This window comes from Loxodonta africana, chromosome 20 (genome assembly GCF_030014295.1).
Source record: "Loxodonta africana isolate mLoxAfr1 chromosome 20, mLoxAfr1.hap2, whole genome shotgun sequence".
Lineage (NCBI taxonomy): Eukaryota > Metazoa > Chordata > Mammalia > Proboscidea > Elephantidae > Loxodonta > Loxodonta africana.
The window spans coordinates 72,889,473-72,912,148 of record NC_087361.1 but is presented as its reverse complement, the minus strand read 5'-3'; the positions used below and the strand labels follow the sequence as shown (position 1 = coordinate 72,912,148).

Below are 22,676 nucleotides of genomic sequence, written 5' to 3'. Positions count from 1 at the left end.
CAGCCAAAGATTAGCCAGACCCATGAAACAAAACAAGACAAAAGGAGCACACCAGCCCAGGGGCAAAGACTAGCAGGCAGGAGGGGACAGGAAAGCTGGTAATAGGGAACCCAAGGTTGAGAAGGGAGAGTGTTGACATGTTTCAGGGTTGTTAACCAATGTCATAGAACAATATGTGTACTAACTGTTTAATGAGAAGCTAGTTTTTTCTGTAAACCTTCACTTAAAGTACAATTTAAAAAAATTAAAAAAAAGATTTACAGCCTTGGAAACCCTATGGGACAGTTCTACTCTGTCCTATAGGGTCACTGTGAGTCAGAATCTACTCCACAGCAATGGGTTTTTAAAATCAGTTTTACAACATTTTTTAAAACGAAAATTTTCAAACTTATAGAAAAGTTTGAAGAACCTAATAATTGTGCATGTTCTCTTTCATCGTGGATAACACATTTAATTATATTTTGTCCAAGGCTAAAGCCCTGGGGAATATAGTAAGTTTTAAACCAACAGGACAGACATAAATTTTAACCAAGCTCAAGATGAATATGAAAATATCTTACTTGTTGCCTTTGGAGTTTAGTATGCTCCATGGATAGCATCTTTCTGTAGCTTTGAAAAAAAATCGTGGAAGAAAAGACATCCCTTGTGTCTCCTGAGTATTTAAGATCCATGAAAAGGGTAGAGGGGAAGGCAGGAGAAAGAAGGGAGATTAGTATTTATTGCAAGCTGGTATGTGCCAGGGATGGCACTAGGCATATATTCTCTCATTGGATCCACATCACTATCCTGTGAGATATTACCGTTTTACACAGAAGGAAACAGGCTCGGAGAAGTCAGTTATACAGAAATGTGAATTCACGGTTGTTTGAATTCGAAGCTTATGCTTTTTCCACTATACCTTGATAAACCTTTTTCAAGATTTTTTCTGGGCCTAGAGTGAGTGTCATCTTGAAAGTATTTTGTAATATTGTGTGCGTATGTATGCTCCTCCCCCTTCCCCATTTATTTACATTTACTAAATTTAGAACCAGGGCATGGACTCGAGAACTTCAGGCACTGTATGTCAGTTTTTCCCGCTAGAAAATAGGGATAATTACTGCCCCTTCCCCAGTCAAAGGAATGATGTGATAATTTAGGGCCTAATATTAGTAGCCGTCACCCAAAATGCCCAGTAGGAGCGGCTGACGCCAGCCCGGGATCCAATGCCAGCTTTAAGAGAAAGGTGACCCCGTAGGGACCCGCGGCTAAGGAGAGACCAGCCAGTCCTTGCCTCTTTTCCGATGCATCCCGGAATTCGTAGTTCCCTTAAGGCCACAGCGTACTTTTAGGGCCGGTCGCTTACTACAAGTCCCGTGACAACCCGGGGCCCGGGCAGCGCCTGCGTAGTGAAGCCGAGGGAGAGTGCGGGCGGTGCTAGTGGCGGGAGGAGTAAAGATGGCGGTGCGGGGGTCTCCGCCTTCTGCTCCAGGCTGAAACGCTCTGAGGGAGGCGACAGCGGCAACGGGAGCTGCAACAGCAATCTAGCAGCGATAGTTTCAGCAGCCGCTGCTAAAGCTGGAGCAATGGCGGAGCTGGAGCACCTAGGCGGGAAGCGGGCAGAGTCGGCGCGAACGCGGCGGGCTGAGCAGCTTCGGCGCTGGCGGGGTTCGCTGACCGAGCAGGAGCCCGCGGAGCGGCGAGGCGCGGGACGGCAGTCGCAGAGTCGTCGCGGGAGCCCCAGGGTCCGCTTCGAGGACGGTGCTGTCTTCCTGGCCGCCTGTTCTAGTGGGGACACCGACGAGGTGAAAAAGCTTCTGGCTAGGGGAGCCGACATCAACACCGTCAACGTGGACGGCTTGACAGCCCTGCACCAGGTAACTCCATTGTCAATCTTGTAGGCGTCCAGTCTCCTACAGATGAGCCTGTGACACCTGCGAGTTACCCCATGGAAAGGATTAATGTCACTGCCAAGCCCTCCTGCATGGGCGCTGGCCCCATTAGACTAGTCGGTTTCATTCTCCATCAGCTTTCTCCACTAATAAGACTCTTTGCGACCCCAGGATCCGTACCTCAAAGAATAGTGTCAACCAGCTGCTTGGTCAGTGTTTGTATTTCCCTCCACCTACGTGAGTTGTCATGGTTACAGGAGATTTGGTCCACAGTGTTAGCCCTATAGATTAGTCATCTTCACGTGTGTCTTGGTATGCCTGTACACCATGTCACTCTTATGCCTAGGCAATGTCATTTGTCTGATGCCCTTTCAGAAAATTCAGTTTTCTGTCTGTGTGTCCCCATTATAAAATAAATTTGATCACTTAAAGAATAAACCATTATATTGTGTTAAGGCAAGCAGATCTTCTGAAACCACACCTCTTGTTTTGCTCATTTGTAGAGCTTCCAAACCAGTTTGCGTCTCCTCCAGGCTGTATCTTCTAGAGCACCCCTGATCTCGTTGTTGTGGGTGTCTTATTTTCTTCCCAGCACTGTTGACTTTCCTAAGGGCTTCCCATGGAGAACCAGGCTACTGAATCACTTATGTCTCTTTGATACCTGTGGAATAACATTTATATTTTTCTTTTTCTTAAAGCCCTCAACCTATAGGGTTGCTATGAGTCGGGAATCGACTCAACGGCAATGGGTTTGGTTTTTATATGGATTGTGGATGAACTGATAGCTCTGTGCTTGGTAATAAATAACACCTTTACTTCTCTCTCCTTATGCAACAATAATCTGTTTATACTGACTGTCATAACTAACTCCACCTCCCTAAATGGAACTTCATCAGTTATTTTGGTGAGCTGAGAGCTGGACACCCACTCTTTATCCTTCTTATTTTTCTTCTTCTGCCGTCTGTGCAAAGTGAATGTGTTGGCATGAGAATCCACTTCTAAATAATGATTCAACTTTATGTCAAACCACTTTGCTAATGTATTAACCAAGAGCTTAAAATCACTCCTCATCATGTTTGCAACCCTTCTCTCAGATGGAGGAAGTTTCTCCTCTGTTAACTCTATTTATATCCAGTATTTTCTGCTCATAGCAATGCCCCATGTAAGGTAGCAACCAACATTTGTATAGTGCTTTGCTATTTATAAAATGATTTTGTATGTCCTGTCTCATGTGAGGAAACCCTGGTGGCATAGTGGTTAAGTGCTACAGCTGCAAACCAAGGCATCGGCAGTTAGAATCCCCCAGGTGCTCCTTGGAAACTCAATGGGGCAGTTCTACTCTGTCCTATAGGGTCGCTATGAGTCGGGATCGACTCGACGGCACTGGGGTTGGTTTAGTTTTGGTCTCATGTGAGCCTCAGCAGGGACCCTCTGAAGTAGATGGGGCAGGTGGTATTGTTATTCCCGTTTTACAGATGAGGAAACTGAAGCTCAGAGAAATTGTTACTTGTGCAAGATTAGAAAGAAGAGCAATTGCATTTAGGTACAGAATTTTCAGAGTTAAAAGTCCAGAGCTCTGTAAAACCTGTTGCTCCTGAGTCGATTCTGACCCCTGGCGATCCCATGCGTTACAACAGAGTAGAACTTGCTCAATAGGGTTTCTTGGCTGTAATGTTTTTCGGAAGCAAATCACCAGGCCTTTCTTCCGTGATGCCACTGGGTGGGTTTGATCCACCAACCATTAGGTTGGTAGCCAATTGCAAACTGCTTGAGCCACCTAGGGAACCCCAGAGCTCTATAGCCTACCTAAAAAGCAGAATAAAATGAGATAGAAACTAAGACAACCACATTTATTACTTTTGATTTCTAAACTTTTGGGAAGGTGAATTCTTATTTTTCAAATGTATTTGGGATGCGAAGGAGATTAAGATGTGAATTCTGGAGGATAGATATCATTCAGTGGGTTCATAGAAGATAAAGCAATAGAATCTAGCTTTGTAGTCCACGTGTCTCTTTATTGAATTACTACTCTGTGGAAGCACCGTTTTCTTACAGTAACTTAGTAACCCTGTTTTTTTAAGGTGACTCTGCTAGCTGAGTCTGGTCCTTACCATACACACTTTAATAATGCCCTGAGAAAACCATCTACTTTGAGGCCACTCATGGTAGATCTCCTTTCCATACCAGGTAACCACTTCTCCTGAAGTGCACCTTCTTTCAGTTAATATGCTTTCCACGTCCAGTAAACTCTTGAAATAGGAGATGACAGCTAGGGACTCTTTTTTTTTTTAGCGTCTGCAAATGCATTATAGGCCTTCCCCCTCATGGGACTGGCAATGACTTGAATTGATGAGGTAATAACACCACCACACACTAGACAAATTCAGCTAAAGATTAAGTTGCTCAAAGATTTGAGGTCAAAACAACTCTGTATTGAGAAACCATCTCTGAATCAAGACAAGGGGCCTTTCGGCTCCGAAACTCTCACAAGTTAGTTTCTGCAGAGTTACAATATGTTTCTCCATGATCTGAATGAATAACTCTTAATAAAAGGTTATTTTCAAAACATGAGACTGGAGCTGCCAGTAGCCAAACAACCTATTTTATGACTGATTCTCTTGTGCTGTGAAATGGAGAATGGTACAATGATCTGAATTATTTAGTAATAATATCCATTATACATGCGTGATAAGAACTATCTGGGTAACTGCTTCCTTTCTCTCCTTTGTTTTGGCCGTGGACATTTGACCAGCTGTGGATTATCACCGTGGTGTATTGGAAGAAACCCCCGGTTGATATTGAGGGATGATTTTTCTCCTCCACCTACGAGGTCACGGAAACCCTGGTGGCGTAGTGGTTAAGTGCTCCGGCTGCTAACCAAGAGGTCGGCAGGTGGAATCTGCCAGGCGCTCCTTGGAAACTCTGCGGGGCAGCTCTACTCTGTCCTGTAGGGTTGCAATGAGTCGGGATCGACTCGACGGTGGGGGATCTTACAAGGTCACAGTAGATGTTTGCACTGTGGGATGTGCCTTGGTGCCACTTTTGACTTAGAGGCATTTCTTTCTTGGCAGCCCTTGCTTAGACCACGAGGTACTTGAGTCAAAGATAAGAAGCTCCAGGGGGCCTATTAATAATACTGGAAATAAACTGGGATAAGAAGTATCTCAAAGGTTAGACTGACTCTCATGAAAGCCTCGGAAACCGATGCAGAATAACTACATACGTTTGGGTGAATGGATTAAGGGTTGGTGTGTATATGCTTGGTGTTCCAGGGTCCTCAGTGAAAAAGAAGTTAATCTGATTATACAACTCTTGAAAGCACTTATTTGCTCACAAAGGATTTCCCATTTATGTGTGTACACATTATAGGGCAGGAAGTATGGGTTAATAATTCTATGTGGGCTGGTACTTTTTAAAATTTCTTCGAAAAATTTGTGTAAGGTTAATTATTAGCATCTGCCTTTGTATCCTTAGCATTATGCTCTAGGTCTAGATACAGGCTCTTAGAAACCATGTTTATCGAATTGTTGGGCTATTGTAAGAGGCAAAGGCTTGCTTTTGGAAAGGGAATTTTCTGAGATTCACTAAAATGAGTGCCTGCTTATTCATTTAGCACATATTATATTGGTGTATCTGTCTGTGCTGAGTGTGGTAGGGGATACTGATATCTTTCCACATAGATCTTGTCGCTAGTCCTGACTGATCAGTCTTTGTTTGGAGGGAGCCCTATAAGTCTATACTTGACTCAGAAATTCAGGTTAGCTTTGTAATAGCTTCAGGGTCCAAGTTTGGACATTCAGGGTTACCCCCACAGACTGGAACTGAACTTCAAGTAGCCTCTGTCATTCCAGAGCTACCTCAGTCTGACCCTGTAGCCTCAGGGATATTAAAATTATCTGTTTTCCTGGAAGAGAGAAGGAGATACGGATGGATGAACTGAGGAGAAAAGAGTGAGACAGAAATCATCATAGACTCAAAGAGCAAGATGGCAATGTGTTCACTTCCATATAAAATAGTATGTTACTACTGTGTGCCACCTTGTATGGTAAAACTAAACTTGTATTCTTAACCTTTCTCTTTTATTCCAAGTTCATTGCTTATTCCTCTGATAGTTCCGTCTGTGAAGAGACTTTGCCTTACCCTGTATATTGATGAAATCTATTTAGTGTCGAGACTCATGGCAATATGGGATCATAAAATCTTGCCGGCTTCTTCATTACTGTGGAGCTAGGACAGTCATCCTGGGTCATTTTGGTAGCTTACCTCTTCAGATTGGTTAATATGATGCATCAGACTATGTTGGGCACCTGGCCTCTTGCCTTATGAGTGTTGGTCCCAAGTTTCCACACCATAATGGACCTCAAAGCCAGATTTGGAAAGTTACGCTTATTTTTATTGTTTGTTTTGTTTTTTTGAACTACAGATTTAAGTGACTTTTGTTTGTTCCCTAGCCAAGTTTTTCTCCTCCACTCTGAAAGTCCTGCTGAGTAGCTGTGTACCACCATTTGTGCTTATAGAGCCTTCTATGTTAGTATTTTGAAATAAGTAAGATGTCAATATGGGTAGATTAAACAGAATTTTGCTGAACGTAGGAGATTGAATGGGTCTTGTTGTTAACTCAAAATTAAGTCATTGCTGATTTCTAATTTTTAAAGTAAGGTATATTTCATATACAGTAAAATTCACCCTTTTTAGGGTATAGCTCTATGAGTTTTGACAAATGCTAACAGTTGTGTAACTACTACCACAATCAAGATGCAGAACAGTACCATTATCACCTGTCTATCAGTTTGTTGTACTGTGGTAGCTTGCATGTTGCGATGATGCTAGAAGCCATGACACTGGTATTTCAGATACCAGCAGGGTCACCCATGGTGGACAGGTTTCAGTGGAGCTTCCAGACTAAGACAAGCTAGGAAGAAAGGCCTGATGCTCTGCTTCCAAAAATCAGCCAAGGGAAACCCTACGGAACACAACAGAATATTGTTGATATACTGCTGGAAGATGAGTCCCCAATGTTGAAAGGCGCTCAAAATACGCAGTGGCCACAGCAATTCACTTGAGCATACCAACGATTCTGAAGATGGTGCAGGACTGGCTTTTCGTTCTGTTGTACCGGGGGTGGCTGTGAGTCAGAGCCAACTCGAAGGCAACTAACACCAACAACAACATCATCACCCTCCCTTGCCCCAAATTCTTTGTGTCCCTTTGTAGTCATCCCCTCTCACTATCCCCAGCCCAAGACGACCATTCGTCAATTTTATGCCCCTAATGGGGTCTGGTGGTGCAGTGTTAAGCGTTTGGCTGCTAACCAAGAAGTCGACAGTTAGAATCCACCAGCTGCTCCTTGTAAACACTATGAGGCAGTTCTACTTTGTCCTATAGGGTCGCTATGAGTCGAAATCAACTCGATGGCAATGGGTTATAACCAGAATAAATCCATTGCTGTCGAGTGAGTTCCAACTCATAACGGCACTACAGGACAGAGTAGAACTACCCCACGGGGTTTCCAAGGCTTCAGATGGCACAGTGGTTAAAGTGCTTGGCTGATAACCAAAAGGTCGGCGGTTTGAATCCACCGTCTGCTCTGCAGGAGAAAGATGTGGCAGTCTGCTTCCCTGAAGATTTGCAGCCTTTGAAACCCTATTTGGCAGTTCTACTCTGTTCTGTAGGGTTGCTATGAGTTGGAATTGACTTGATGGTAGTGGGTTTGGTTTTGGTTTATAACCAGAATGCTATGTAAATGGAATATACAGTATGTAGCCTTTTGAGTCTGGTTGCTTTCATTTATCATAATGCGTTTGTGATTCATTTATGTTGTTGAGTGTGTCAGTAGTTCATTACTTTTTATTCCACCGTATGAATGTATCGCAGTTTATCCATTCACTAGTTGAAGGATATTTGGGTTGTTTCCAACATTTGATAATAATAAATAAATCCACAATTATGTACAAGTTTTTGTGTGAAAAAACAATTTTTCATTTCACTTGGTTAAATACCTGTTGTTGTTGTTAGGTGCTGTCGAGTCAGTTCCAACTCATAGTGACCCTATGTACAACAGAACGGAACACTGCCTGGTCCTGCACCGTCCTCACAATTGTTGCTATGATTGAGCCCATTGTTGCAGCCGCTGTGTCAGTCCATCTCATTGAGGGTCTTCCTCTTTTTCGCTGACCCTCTACTTTACCAAGTGTGATATCCTTCTTCAGGGACTGATCCCTCCTGATAACATGCCCAAAATATGCGAGACATAGTCTCACCATTCTTGCTCCTAAGGAGCATTCTGGTTGTACTTCTTCCAAGACAGATTTGTTCATTCTTTTGGCAGTCCATGGTATGTTCATTATTCTTCGCCAGCACCACAATTCAAAGGCATCAATTCTTCTCCAGTCTTCTTCCTTACTCATTGTCCAGCTTTCGCATGCATATGAGGTGATTAAAAACACCATGGCTTGGGTCAAGTGCACCTTAGTCCTCAAGGTGACATCTTTGCTTTTTGACACTTTAAAAAGATCTCTTGCAACAGATTTGCCCAGTGCAATGCATCTTTTGATTTCTTGACTGCTGCTTCCGTGGGTATTAATTGTGGATCCAAGTAAAATGAAATCTCGACAGCCTCAGTCTTTTCTCCATTTATCACGATGTTGCTTATTGGTCCAATTGTGAGGATTTTTGTTTTCTTTATGTTGAAGCGTTATCCATACTGAAGGCTGTGGTCTTTGATCTTCATCAGTAAGTGCTTCAAGTCCTCTTCACTTTCAGCAAGCAAGGTTGTGGCATCTGCATAACGCAGGTTGTTAACAAGTCTTCCTCCAATCCTGATGTCCTGTTCTTCTTCAGATAGTCCAGCTATTCGGATTATTTGCTCAGTTTACAGATTGAATAGGTATGGTGAAAGGATACAACGCTGATGCACACCTTTCCTGACTTTAAACCATGCAGAATCCCCTTGTTCTGTTTGAATGACTGCTTCTTGATCCATGTACAGATTCCTCATGAGCACAATTAAACGTTCTAGAATTTCCATTCTCTGTAATGTTATCCATAATTTGTTATGATCCACACAGTCGAATGCCTTTGCATAGTCAATAAAACACAGGTAAACATCCTTCTGGCATTCTCTGCTTTCAGCCAGGATCCATCTGACATCAGCAATGATATCCCTGGTTCCATGTCCTCTTCTAAATCTGGCTTGAATTTCTGGCAATTCCCTGTGAATATACTGCTGCAGTCACTTTTGAATGATCATCAGCAAAATTTTGCTTGCATGCGATATTAATGATAATATTAATGATATTGTTCGATAATTTCCCCATTCAATTGGATCACCTTTCTTGGTAATAGGCTTAAATATGGATCTCTTCCAGTCGGTTGGCCAGGTAGCTGTCTTCCAAATTTCTTGGCATAGACAAACGAGCACTTCCAGTGCTGCATCCATTTGTTCAAACATCTCAGTTGGTATTCCGTCAACTCCTGGAGCCTTGTTTTTCGCCAGTGCCTTCAGTGCAGCTTGGACTCCTTCCTTCAGTACCTTTGGTTCCTGATCATATGTTACCTCCTGAAATGGTTGGCCATCGACAGTTCTTTTTGGTATAGTGACTCTGCATGTTCCTTCCATCTTCTTTTGATGCTTTCTGTGTCATTTAATATTTTCCGCATAGAATCCTTCGGTATTGCAACTCAAGGCTTGAATTTTTTCTTCAGTTCTTTGAGCTTGAGAAATGCTGAGCATGTTCTTTCCTTTTGGTTTTCTATCTCCAGCTCTTTGCACATGTCATTGTACTACTTTGTTTTTTCAAGCTGCTTTTTGAAATTTTCAATTCGGCTCTTTTACTTCATCAATTCTTCCCTTTGCTTTAGCTACTTGTTGTTCAAGGGCAAGTTTCAGAGTCTCTTCTGACATCCATTTAGATCTTATCTTTCTTGCCTTTTTAATGACCTCTTGCTTTCTTCATGTATGATGTCCTTGATATTATTCCACAATTCATCTGGTCTTCAGTCATTAGTGTTCAGTGCACCAAATCTATTCTTGAGATGGTCTCTAAATTCAGGTGGGTTATACTGAAGGTCATACTTTGGCTGTCGTGGACTTGTTCTAATTTTCTTCAGTTTCAACTTGAACTTGAATGTGAGTAACTGATGGTCTGATCCACACTCAGCCCCTGGCCTTGTTCTGACTGATGATATTGAGCTTTTCCATCATCTCTTGCACAGATGCATTCCATCTGGTGAGGTTCATGTGTATAGTCACCGTTTATGTTGGTGAAAAAAGGTATTTGCAATGAAGAAGTTGTTGGTCTTGCAAAACTCAATCATGTGATCTTGGCATCATTTCTATCACCAAGGCCATGTTTTCCAACTACCGGCCCTTCTTCTTTGTTTCCAACTTTCACATTCCAATCACCAGTAGTTATCAGTGCATCCTGATTGCATGTTTGATCAATTTCAGACTGCAGAAGTTGGTAAAAGTCTTCAATTTCTTCCTTGTCCTTAGTGGTTGGTGGGTAAATTTAAGAGTCATATTAATTGGTCTTCCTTGTAGGCGTATGAATATTATCGTATCACTGACAGCCTGGTGCTTTAGGATAGATCTTGAAATGTTCTTTTTGACGATGAATGCAACACCATTCCCCTTCAAGTTGTCATTCCGGGCATAGTAGACCATATGATTATCTGATTTAAAATGACCAATACCAGTCCATTTCAGCTCACTAATGCCTAGGATATCCATCTGTATGTGTTCCATTTCATTTTTGATGATTTCCAGTTTTCCTGGATTCATACTTCGGATATTCCAGTTTCCAATTATTAATGGATGTTTGCAGCTGTTTCTTCTTGTTTTGAGTCATGCCACATCAGCAAATGAAGGTCCCGAAAGCTTGACTCCATCCATATCATTAAGGTTGACTCTACTTTGACGAGGCACCTCTTCCACAGGCATATTTTGAATGCCTTCCAACCTGAGGGGCTCAGCTTCCGGCCCTATATCAGACAATGTTCTGCTGCTATTCATAAGGTTTTCACTGGCTAATGCTTTTCAGAAGTAGACTGCTGAGTCCTTCTTCCTAGTCTGTCTGAGTCTGGAAGCTCTGCTGAAACCTGTCCTCCTTGGGTGACCCTGCTGGTATTTAAATACCGGTGACATAGCTTCCAGTATCACAACAACGCACAAGGCCCCACGATATGACAAACTGACAGTCGCGTTGGGGTGGGGGTGGGGTTACGTACTTAGGAGTGGGATAACTGGGTCATGTGGTAATGATGTTTAATTTTATTAGAAACTGCCCAACTTTTCCAAAGAGGTGCTAGCATTTTTCTTTTCAGCCAGCAGTGTATGAGAGCCCTAATTACTTTGTATCTTTACCAGCACTAGATATTTTCTTTTCATTTTTTTAGCCATTTTAGTAGTTGATAGTGGTAAGTCATTTATTTATTTGTTTTAGGTAAGCCATTTTTTATTGACTTAGTCATAATACTAGTAATGATAGGAGCAGCAGCAGCAACAGTCATAGTGGCAGTGGTGGTAATAGTAAAAAACAAATTAAACTAGTTGCCACTGAGTTGATTACAACTCATGGGGACCCCATGTGTGTCAGAGTAGAACTGGGCTCCGTAGGGTTTTCAGTGTCTGGTTCTTCAGAAGTAGATCATTAGGCCTTTCTTCTGAGAAGCCTGTGGGTGGACTCGAACTTCCAACTTTTTGGGGGGGCGGTTAGCAGCCAAATGCATTAATCATTTGCGCTACCCAGGGACTCCAATGGTAATAGTAGCTCCCACTTATATAGTATTTACTCTTAGCTGGGGACTGTTCCACGTGCTTTTTGTATATTACCTCATATATAATACTCAGAAAAACCTCATGAGGCAGGTGCTTTTAGTGTTTAGGTTTTTCAGATGAGGAAACTGAGGTGCTGTCAAAGGTCACGTAGTTAATAAGTGACAGAGCTAGAATTTATTTAAGCTCGGGCAGTTCGACTCTAGAGTCCATGCTCTTAACCCTGTATTATATTGCCTCTTACTAGACTATGTTGCCTCTGGTTGTAACAAAATCAGAAAGTAAAAACACAAAGAAAAAGTTGAAAATGACCTATAATCAGACTGCATGGATGTCAACATTGTTAAACTCTTAGTAAATATCTTTCAGGCTTTTTTTTTGACCACACATTATATTGAGTATATGTTGTCATTGTTAGTTGCTGTGGAGTTGATTCCGACTCGCGGCGACCATAGGGCTTTCTTGGCTGTAATCTTTTTTTTTTTTTTTTTTTTATTGTGCTTTAAGTGAAAGTTTACAAATCAAGTCAGTCTCTCATACAAAAACTTATACACACCTTGCTATGTTCTTCTAGCTGGTCTCCCCCTAATAATACAGCACACTCCTTCTCTCCACCCTGTACTCCCCGTCTCCAGCTACTGTCCTCCTCTGGCTTCTCATCTTGCTTCCAGACAGGAGCGGCCCACATAGTTTCATGCTACTTGAGCCAAGAAGCTTACTCCTCACCAGTATCGTTCTCTGCTTATAGTCCAGCCCAATCCCTGTCTGAAGAGTTGGCTTCAGGAATGGTTCTAGAGGGTATGGGGACCATGACCTTCGGGGTCCCCCCAGTCTCATTCAGACCGTTAAGTCTGGTGTTTTTACAAGAATTTGAGATCTTCAACCAGCTGTTCTCCTGCTCCATCAGGGCAGTGTTCCCTTTCAGGGCAGTCATCGGTAGTAGCTGGGTACCATCTAGTTCTTCCAGTCTTAGTCTGATATAACCCAGTGCCGTCGAGTCGATTCCGACTCATAGCGACCCTATAGGACAGAGTAGAACTGCCCCATAGAGTTTCCAAGGAGCGCTTCGTGGATTTGAACTGCTGACCCTTTGGTTAGCAGCCGTAGCACTTAACCACTATTCCACCAGGGTTTCCAATCTGATATAAACTCTGGTTTATGTGGCCCTTTCTGTCTTTTGGGGTCATCTTTACCTTATGACTTTGGTGTTCTTCATTCTCCTTTGCTCCAGGTGAGTTGAGACCAACTGATGCATCTTGGATGGCCACTTGCTAGCGTTGAAGACCCCAGACACCACTCACCAAAGTACGATGCAGAACTTTTTCTTAATACATTTTCTTAAGCCAGTTGACCTAGGTGTCCCCTGAAACCATGGTTCCCAGATGCCCTTCCCTGCTACTCTGGCCTTTGAAATGTTCGTTGTATTCAGGAAACTTCTTTGCTTTTGGTTTAGTTTGGTTGTGCTGACCTCTCCTGTATTGTGTGTTGTCTTTCCCTTCACCTAAAATAGTTCTTGTCTACTATCTAATTAGTAAATACCTCTCTCCGTACCTCCCCACCCTCGTAACCATCAAAGAATATTTTGTTCTGTGTTTAAACTTTTTCTTGAGGTCTTATAATAGTGGTCTCGTATGATATTTGTCCTTTTGCAACTGACTAATTTCACTCAGCATAATGCCTCCCAGATTCCTCCATGTTATGAGATGTTTCATGGATTCATCATTGTTCTTAATCGTTTCATAGTATTCCCTTATGTGAATATACCATAATTATTTATCCATTCATCCATTGATGGGCACCTTGGTTGCTTCCATCTTTTTGCTATTGTAAACAGTACTGCAGTGAACACAGGTATGCATATATCTGCTTGTGTGAAGGCTCTTATTTCTTTAGGATTTATTCCAAGGAGTGGGATTGCTGGATTGTATGATAGTTCTATTTCTAGCTTTTTAAGGAAGTGCCAAATTGATTTTCAAAGTGGCTGTACCATTTTACATTTCCACCAGCAGTGTATAAGTGTTCTGGTCTCTCCACAACCTCTCCAACATTTATTATTTTGTGTTTTTTGGATTAATGCGAGCCTTGTTGGAGTGAGATGGTATCTCACTATAGTTTTGATTTGCATTTTTCTAATGGCTAGTGATCATGAGCATTTCCTCATGTATCTGTTAGCTGCCTGAACGTCTTTGGTGAAATGCCTATTCATATCCTTTGCCCATTTTTTAACTGAGTTATTTGTCTTTTTGTAGTTGAGTTTTTGTAGTATCATGCAGATTTTAGAGATCAGACGCTGATCAGAATTGTCGTACCCAAAAAACTTTTTCCCAATCTGTAGGTAATCTTTTTGCTCCTTTGGCGAAGTCTTTGGATGGGCATAAGTGTTTGATTTTTAGGAGCTCCCAGTTATCTAGTTTCTCTTCTGGCGTTTGTGCATTTTTAGTAATGTTTTGTATACTGTTTATGCCTTGTATTAGGGCTCCTAGCATTGTCCCTATTTTTTCTTCCATGATGTTTATCGTTTTAAATTTTATATTTAGGTCTTTGATCCATTTTGAGTTAGTTTTTATGCATGGTGTGAGGTATGGGTCTTGTTTCATTTTTTTGCAGATGGATATCCAGGTATGCCAGCATCGTTTGTTAAAGAGACTGTTTTTTCCCCATTTAATAGACTTTGGGCCTTTGTCAAATATTAGCTGCTCATATGTGGTTGGATTTATGTCTGGATTCTCAATTCTGTTCCATTGGTCTATGTATCTGTTGTTGTACCAGTACCAGGCTGTTTTGACTATTGTGGTGATATAACAGGTTCTAAAATCAGTTAGTGTCAGGCCTCCCACTTTGTTCTTCTTTTTCAGTGATGCTTTTACTTTTCTGGGGTCTCTGTCCCTTCCCTATGAAGTTGGTGATTTGTTCCTCCATCTCATTAAAAAATGTCATTGGTATTTGGATCGGGATTGCATTTAATCTATGGATCGCTTTGTGTAAAATAGATGTTTTTCCAATGTTGAGTCTTGCTATCCATGAGCAAGGTATGTTTTTCCACTTATGTAGGTCTTTTTTCGTTTCTTGCAATAGTATCTTTGTATAGGTCTTTTACATCTCTGGTTAGATTTATTCCTAAGCATTTTATCTTCTTGGGGGCTATTATAAATGGTATTGATTTAGGGATTTTCTCTTCTCCATTCTCTTAGTTGGTGTAGAGGAATCCAACTGATTTTTGTACGTTTATCCTGTATCCTGATACCCTGCTGAACTCTTCTATTAGCTTCAGTGGTTTTCGTGAGGATTCTTTAGGGTTTTATGTGTATAAGATCATGTCATCTGCGAATAGAGATACTTTTACTTCTTCTTTGCCAATTTGGATGCCCTTTATATTTTTATCAAGCCTACTTTCTCTGGCTAGCATCTCCAGCACAATGTGGATTAAGAGTGGTGATAAAGGGCATCCTTTGGCTGTAATGTTAATGGAAGCGTGTGTGTGTGTGTGTGTTGGCTGTAATCTTAATGGAAGCAGATCACCAGGACTTCTCTTCTGCGGTACTGCTGGATGGGTTCAGACCACCAATTTTGGGTCAGCAGTTGAGTGCAAAGAGTTCGTGCCACCTAGAAACCTTTATAGTGAGTATATATGTGTATATGAATATGTTTACAAAATTAGTATCATACATTTTGTTTTCTGACTTTTTTTCACTTAACTTTCCTTGTAATCATTTTTCTGTATCATTGAATAGGCTTTACAAGTATAGTTTTTGACATTTGAATAATATACCATCATTTGCATGTGCTCTAATGTATTTGTTTTTCTGTTAGAAACTTTATTAGATTCTTAATTCACAGTTGACATTGACTGCCTAGTGGTAGATTTTAAGTCTGTGTTAAGGTATGTATGTTGATAGGCACTGTTTCTGTCTTCATGGAACTCACAGTCTGGTTTGGAGACAGATAAATAAAAAGCAGTTACTTATAGAGTGCTAAGTTCTATGATACACAGCAAGGAGATACTCTTAAGTGGAGGGACAAAGGCAGGGAACCCAGGATGGTAGAGCAACGTGGGCAGAGAAATAGGATGGAGGTTTGGGATCTTTAATAAGGCAGAGGACATGGGGGCATCTTAATGGATGTGTTTGGAGGGGTAGGGATGGGCGTGGGAATGACATCCTATAGGGCTTTAAATATTGAACATCAGGCCAAAGAGGCTTGATGAAGCCCTTAGTAAAAAATGTTTGTGGATTTGAGCAGGGGAGTTCCCCAACCAAAGCAGTATTTTAGGAATATGAAGCTGCAGTTGGAATTCAGAATGAATGGAGAGACAGAGATGAAAGGCCCAGCTGAGAGAATGGAGATGTGGAAAAAGTGTAATACAGCTCAGCATAGCTTATAAGATGGGACTACAGAGTGCCAAGACAGACTGTGAGCCTGTGAGACTGAAAGAATTGTGCTATTCAGATAAAAATAAGACTTAGTCCAACATTGGACTGAGGGGCTCTGAAGACACCCAAGTAGAAATATCCTAGAGGCACCTGTATGAGTCCAGGCTAGTCACCTCCATATCTAGGCTCCAATTTTCTCATATTTTGGATGAGAGAATGAAGTTGGATTATTTTAAGGTTCTTTCAAATTCTAAAATTCTGTGAAATATAAGACTATTAGAATGCTATTGATGTAGACTTGCATATTAGAATAGTGGTTAGAGTTAAAGCAATCAATGCAAGAGGGGGAGAAAAATGTAAAGAACAAGAGTCTTTTAAAGCGTGGTTTCAGTAGAGATGTTTTTGAGGGCTTTTGTGGAGATGATATGAAATTTTTTTTCCTAGTAAGGGTAGTTTAAGTTAGTCTTCCTGTTGACTTGTGGAATGAAAAAAATAGATCTGTCCATTAATATGATTGTGGTTGTTAATTAGGGCCCAAAATATATGAGAAGACTTCCAAAAAGCTGATTTCTGGCAAGTTCAAGTGATTTCATTATTTATGAGATAAGAATATTTTAGGTTATTAAACTTGACACTATAGACAGGAAGGGTATATCCCTATTACTGATGATCTGATTAGCTGCTTTAGATTATTTTATTCCCCAGCTCTGGCTTGGCCCGTTTCCCATTCAGTAGCACTTTCCCTGGAAGACACCTTGGGAGAGCAGCGAAAGGGGAGTTAGTGCCCGTAAACTGTAGTTTCTTCTACCATTGATTCTTCTGCATTCTTTTATCGAATGCCTACTCTGTGTCAGGCACTGTGCTTTTTGTTCCTTGCTATAGTAAAAAAAAAAAAAAAAATTTTTTTTTACTTAGCAGTTGATGCTTCTTAGAAACTGAATTGAATTTTGGGAATTGTCTTGACTAGCTGGTTTTATAATAGGAAATTAGCTACATAGTGATTTTCTGTTCTAGTCCTGGCTCTTGGGGCCCTTGGAGGTATTATATTCATCTCTGTTTATGGATGAAAATGATCATATTTACACCTTCTCTAAGATGCTGAAACATGGATGTTTGGGATCTTTAATAAATCTTTTGTGGTTCAACATAGTAGTAATAAATCTAGATTAAAGCTCTTGACTGCTAAATGAAAGTTTTTCAATCTCTGTGTGTGTGTTTTTGGTCTGCAAATGTGCTTTTCTTTTTTTCTTTGCTTTTGAAGTGTAATTAAAAAAAATTGTTTCTTAAGCCTTAGATCTTAGATTGTAGCCAGTTTAAGTATACTTTGGGGAGCTTGAAGTTTTATCAGGGATGCATAGTTTGTATTTGTTTCATGAGCCAATTCAGTTAGAAAACTGAAGCCTTAGTTCTTAATATTGAAATTGATCTGCATGTGGCTTCTAATGAAATATTGTACATTATTATAGCTGTGGAATGGGTTTTTGCAAGAATTTAGAAAGGATTTTGTGCTTAGTATTTTTTTTTATACTTGAGCATCATAATACCATGACAATCTGTTGGAATCTCATTCTAATGCAAATTCAGGAACATTTCTACAGCCCTGTGCTCTAAATATCCATGGTATTTCTCACGTGAACCCTGGCTTTTACCTATGAATTTTTTGTCTAGTGACCCACTTTCCTTTTATTTATTCTTTTTATTATGAAATAATTCAAACATACAAAGGTATGAGAGAATAGCATAACGAGATCTTGAAAGTTGTCAACTCGTGGCCAGCCTTGTTTCATCTATAGGTTGCTCCCTCCTACCCCCAATATACTGGATTATTTTAAAGCCAATAGCAGATATTATATCATTCATTTGTAAAGATTTCAGTATGTATCTCTAAAAGATAAGGATTTATAAAAAGCAAAAACCCCGCATTTCCATTATTACACCTAAAAATTTAGCACTTGCTCCTCAATATCATATTCAGTAGTGTCCAGATTTTCTGATCGTTTATATGTATATATATATTTTTTTTTTACAGTTGGTTTCTTCAAATCAGGATTCCGATAAGGTCTGCATTGCTTGATATATATCTTAAGACTCTCTTTACCTATGATTTCCTCCTTCTGATTTTTTTCTCTGCATCATACCTGTTGAGAAATGGGTTGTTTGTATATACTGTAGAGTTTCCCACAATCTGCATTTTACTGTGACTGCATGCTTCTGGTTTAACATGTTCCTTTGTCCCCTATATTTCCTGTAAACTGGTAAGTAGACCTAGAAACTTGATCTGGCTCAGGCTTGAATTTTTTGGCAACCGTACATCATTATAGGTGATGGTGTGTACTTCCATCAAGAGGCACATATGCCTAGCTGTCTTTCTCTTTGTGCTTTAGTAGCCATTGATGATCATGACCTAATAGAATTTTGAAGTTCTAAGTCAGTCTTGAATAGACCTAGAGTCTATTAATTAATGATTCTTCTAATTATTATATTTCCTTTTGTCGAGCTTCTAACTGGGATACCAAAAATCAGTTAAATAAATGTAAATTGTGAAAATTGTGACTAAGATCATTAATACAGGTATGGTGTGTTGACTGCTACAAGGCTTAACATGGTGCCCAGCATTTAGATTAATGTGCTTCATGTATAAATGTTTGTCAGTGATAATGACAGTGGAGTATACTTTCTCTTCAGTCTGTTCATATCTGCTCCATTAACTCCTTTTTTTGAAATAATTTATTTTTGTTGTTGTTGAAAATGTACATGGTAGAACATACACCAACAATTTCTATATGTACAATTCAGTGGCATTGATTACATTCTTCAAGTTGTATGGCCATTCTCACTCTCTTTCCCCATTAATATAATCTTCCTCCCCCATTAACATAAATTCACTGGTCCCTAAGCTTAGTATCTGAACTTTCTAGTTGCTGTTGTCAATTTTGATGCCATATAGATAGTTCTTAAAAAAGCACAATGCTCAAGACAGACATTCTTTACTAATTAAGCTAAACTATGGTTTGGAGCCCAGGTGGCGCAGTGGTTAAGAGCTCAGCTGCTAACCAAAAAGTCGGCAGTTCAAATCCACCAGCTGCGCCTTGGAAACCCTATGGAGCAGTTCTACTCTGTCCTATAGGTTCGCTATGAGTTGGAATCGAGTGGATGGCAATGGGTGTAGTATTTTTTTGTTTTTTGGTTTATTGTTTGGTCTAAAGAAGACATCAGGGGATGTTTTTGTTTAAGGTTTAAAGAATGCCTCAGGGCAACAGTTTCGGTGTTTCATCCAACCTCAGTGCTCCAGAAAGTCTGGAGTCCATGAGACTTTGAAATTCTGCTCCACATTTTCCCCCTTCTGATCACGATCCTTTTCTCATTAACTCTTAACTAGAGTTATTTTAAAATATTGTTCAAAATTCCAGTTCAGTAGTACGGTTTTGTTATCTCCCAAGACCACCACTGCCCTTGAGGTTCATTATAAAAGAAGACTTCAAAGGAAAGACTCTAAAGAAAACTAAAAAAAACAAAACAGAATCAGGGTAACTCGGCTATACAAGGAGAAAAGAGGGACTTTCTTTATAGATACCTGCCTTATCAGGGAGAATATAGGAAGAGTGTTCATTCTAAGTGCATCAGTTTTGGGCAGTCAGCTGTGGAAAAATGATGTACTTGTCCTAGGAAATCGAAGTGGCATTTGGAGCATTCATATGGAGATTGGGTTGGCTGGCTTGTGTTTTGCTCTTTGAGGCTGAGCAGAGATCTGCCCTCTAACTGAATGTGGATGTCACAGTGGGGTGTATGGTTTTATGAACTGTTTATTTGTATGGAAGCATTTTATGGGAGGCAGGTTTACTTTCTCTCTGCTTCGAGGCAACATTTTTTTTAGTTAGTTGTTTTATTTATTTATTTTTATTGTCAGCATAGTTTATAAGATGGGACTGTAGAGTGCCAAGGCAGATCGTATTTGAGGCCTGTGGAAACAGCTTCACTGTTCTATAATCACACCTCTTGTATTGATTTTCCTTTCCGTGTTTAGATTGTTCCCCTTTGACAGTAAATAGCATGAAAAATGAGGTCAAAAGAATGACTCGCCTCATTATAAATCACTAGGGGCAATGCAAAATGAGTTTGAAGGATGACGGGAGCTGCATTCCATCCTGAGGGTCATTTCATCTGTTGGCGAGCTCCTACAGCACAGGGGCCCAGTGAGGAGGCCCATCCATTCACGTCTTACCAACTGCCATACTGCTAGCACTAGAATTTTATTGCTGTAACTCTGAATGCTTGGTAGATACAGGCAGTCTCCAGGTTACGAACGTCCGACTTATGAACAGCTTGTACTTGAGAACGGACTACCAAAAATCCTATTATATTAAAAATTTGAGTTTAAGTACAATGGTTCGTAATAATGAATGCATGCATTGCTTTGTGGCTCTCATGAAAACATTACATGGTTTGGAAGCATTTAAGTGTTTTCTGTGTGTAGAAAGGTAAAATATATACTATATGCTAAGACAGTTGACTAACTGATGCTATATAGGAACCATATGTACCTGTTAAGACTTAACTACAAATTCTACTTAAAGACACACTTAGCTTCAGATCTTTTTGTAACCTGGGGGCTGCCTATATTTATCTATTTTTTTAGTTGTGATTTAAGTGAAAGTTTACAGAGCAAATTAGTTTCTCATTAAATAGTTAATACACAAATTGTTTTGTGACCTTGGTTGCAAACCCTGTGATGTGTCAATACTCTCCCTCCCCGCCCCCCACCGCCACCCCAGGTTCCCTGTTCCCATTCTTCCTGTTTTCTTGCCTTCTCTTGTTTGATTTTGGGCTGTTGTGCCCTTTAGTCTCGTATTCATGATTGAACTATGAAGCATATCCCTCATGTGTGTTATTATTGGCCCTATAGACCTGTCTAGGAAACCCTGATGGTGTAGTGGTTAAGTGCTATGGCTGCTAACCAAAAAAGCTGTTAGTTCGAATCCACCAGACGCTCCTTGGAAACTCTATGGGGCAGTTCTACTCTGTCTTATAGGGTCGCTATGAGTCGGAATTGACTCAATGGCAATGGGTTTTAGACCTGTCTAATCTTTGGCTGCAGGGTTGCAGGGTACATCTCAGGAGTGACTTCAGTACTGAGTTAAAAGGGCATATGGGGGCCATATTCTTGGGGTTCTCCAGTTTCTGTCAGACAAGCAAGCTTGGTCTTTTTTTTTTTTTTTTGAATTTTGGTTTACATTGTTTTCCTGCTCTGTCTGGGACCCTCTGTTGTGATCCCTGCCAGAACATGCAGGACTGCCTGTGTTTAAAACAAGCAACATGTTTGTGAGTGGCACCAGTTTTTCAGAAGAGAATAGAGACTGTTTGCCTTGCTTCAGCTCTGTCTGTGTAATAGCCAGTCCATGACAGGATCACCAAAGCTCAAGGTTTTTACAGGGAAATAACTTTGAAATATAATGAATTTTATTTTTCTGTTTCTAGTCACTAAATTTTTTTTTTTTTAGTCACTAAATTAGATTACTGTCTCAGAAGGCGATTATCTTCTTTTTTTTTAATATCAAGAGGAGAGAAATTCCCTGTCATGTCTCCATAATGCACTTCTGTGGTTTAAATCTAAAAATTTGAATGATCCTTTATTCATTTTTTTCCCCAGATATTTATTGAACACTTCCTGGATGCCAGATCCTGTAGTAGATGCTGGGATACAAAGATAAATATGGCAGGGTTCCTGCCCTTAGGGATCCCACAGTTACTGGGAAACTCATAGTTTTTAAAATATAATCTGGTCCATATCCCTCCTAACACTGAATCCATTTCCTATCATTCTGTTCTTAGTAAAATAGAGGAAAGGTATTGATCATCATCTACACAGTTGCCTTTGTATATTTTAAGATAATCAAGTCCTTGTCCTCAGTGTTTTCTAAACCAGGATAAGCATGCTATCCCTTTAAGATCAATTTCTAAATCATTAGTCTTTTTGATATTTCTCTTGTGGATTTCCGAGCTCACCAACTCTTTTTGGGCCTACTGGCTCAGTGATAAGAGTCAGTAATATCTTTTGCTCTGGGGAGCACATCACAGGACCATTTGAAGCTACAGATTTGTAGGACTGTCCTTATATATTTCTTTAATTAGAGGATTATCAAGTTTTAGGATATTACAGCAAAAAGAACCTTAGAGGGCAACATCTGGTCTACCTCTATCATTTTATAAATAAGAAATCTGAAGCCTAGAAAGAAGCTGAAAGAATCATAAGCATGAAACAGAAATAAAATATAATGAAAACATCTATCTGTAAAACAAATGACCAAGTTTCTACTTGCTGTCCTTGAAAATGTGCTTACAAGATAGACTTTGAGAAAAGCAAAATGTTCTCTAAGTTCTTTTGAAGAACTTTTCAAGAAGGATGATACCTTGTAGATGTATTTCTCTTTCAAAATTTCAATATAATGGAAACATCATAAGATAATCATTCACATTCCAAGAGACCTAATATAAGGATTCTTTTTGTGTGTGTGTGTGGTAAAAATATATATAACAACACTTAGGCCATTTCAACATTTTTTTACGTGTACAATTCAATGACATTATGTTCATTATGTTGTGCGACCGTCACCATCTAAGAGTTCTTTTAAGTATTGGTTTCACATTTGACTTATTCAGTTCCGT

At 40.2% G+C, this 22,676-nt stretch overlaps 1 protein-coding gene across 14 annotated transcripts in view; it reads left to right on the top strand.

The window, feature by feature from the left end:
* Positions 1-719: 719 nt before the first annotated feature.
* The window catches only part of PPP1R12B (protein phosphatase 1 regulatory subunit 12B), a 268,308-nt gene continuing 246,351 nt past the window's right edge, over positions 720-22,676 (top strand). For 3 of the 14 annotated variants that reach the window (XM_064273386.1, XM_023548268.2, XM_064273388.1), the window contains exon 1: positions 872-1,853. In XM_064273386.1, coding sequence (XP_064129456.1) covers positions 1,563-1,853 — 291 coding nt within the window. In that variant the 5' untranslated portion in view covers positions 872-1,562. Of the gene's footprint in view, positions 1,854-22,676 lie in introns of all 14 variants that reach the window. The other 11 variants (XM_010590213.3, XM_064273383.1, XM_003410228.4 and 8 more) reach the window with 7 other exon arrangements.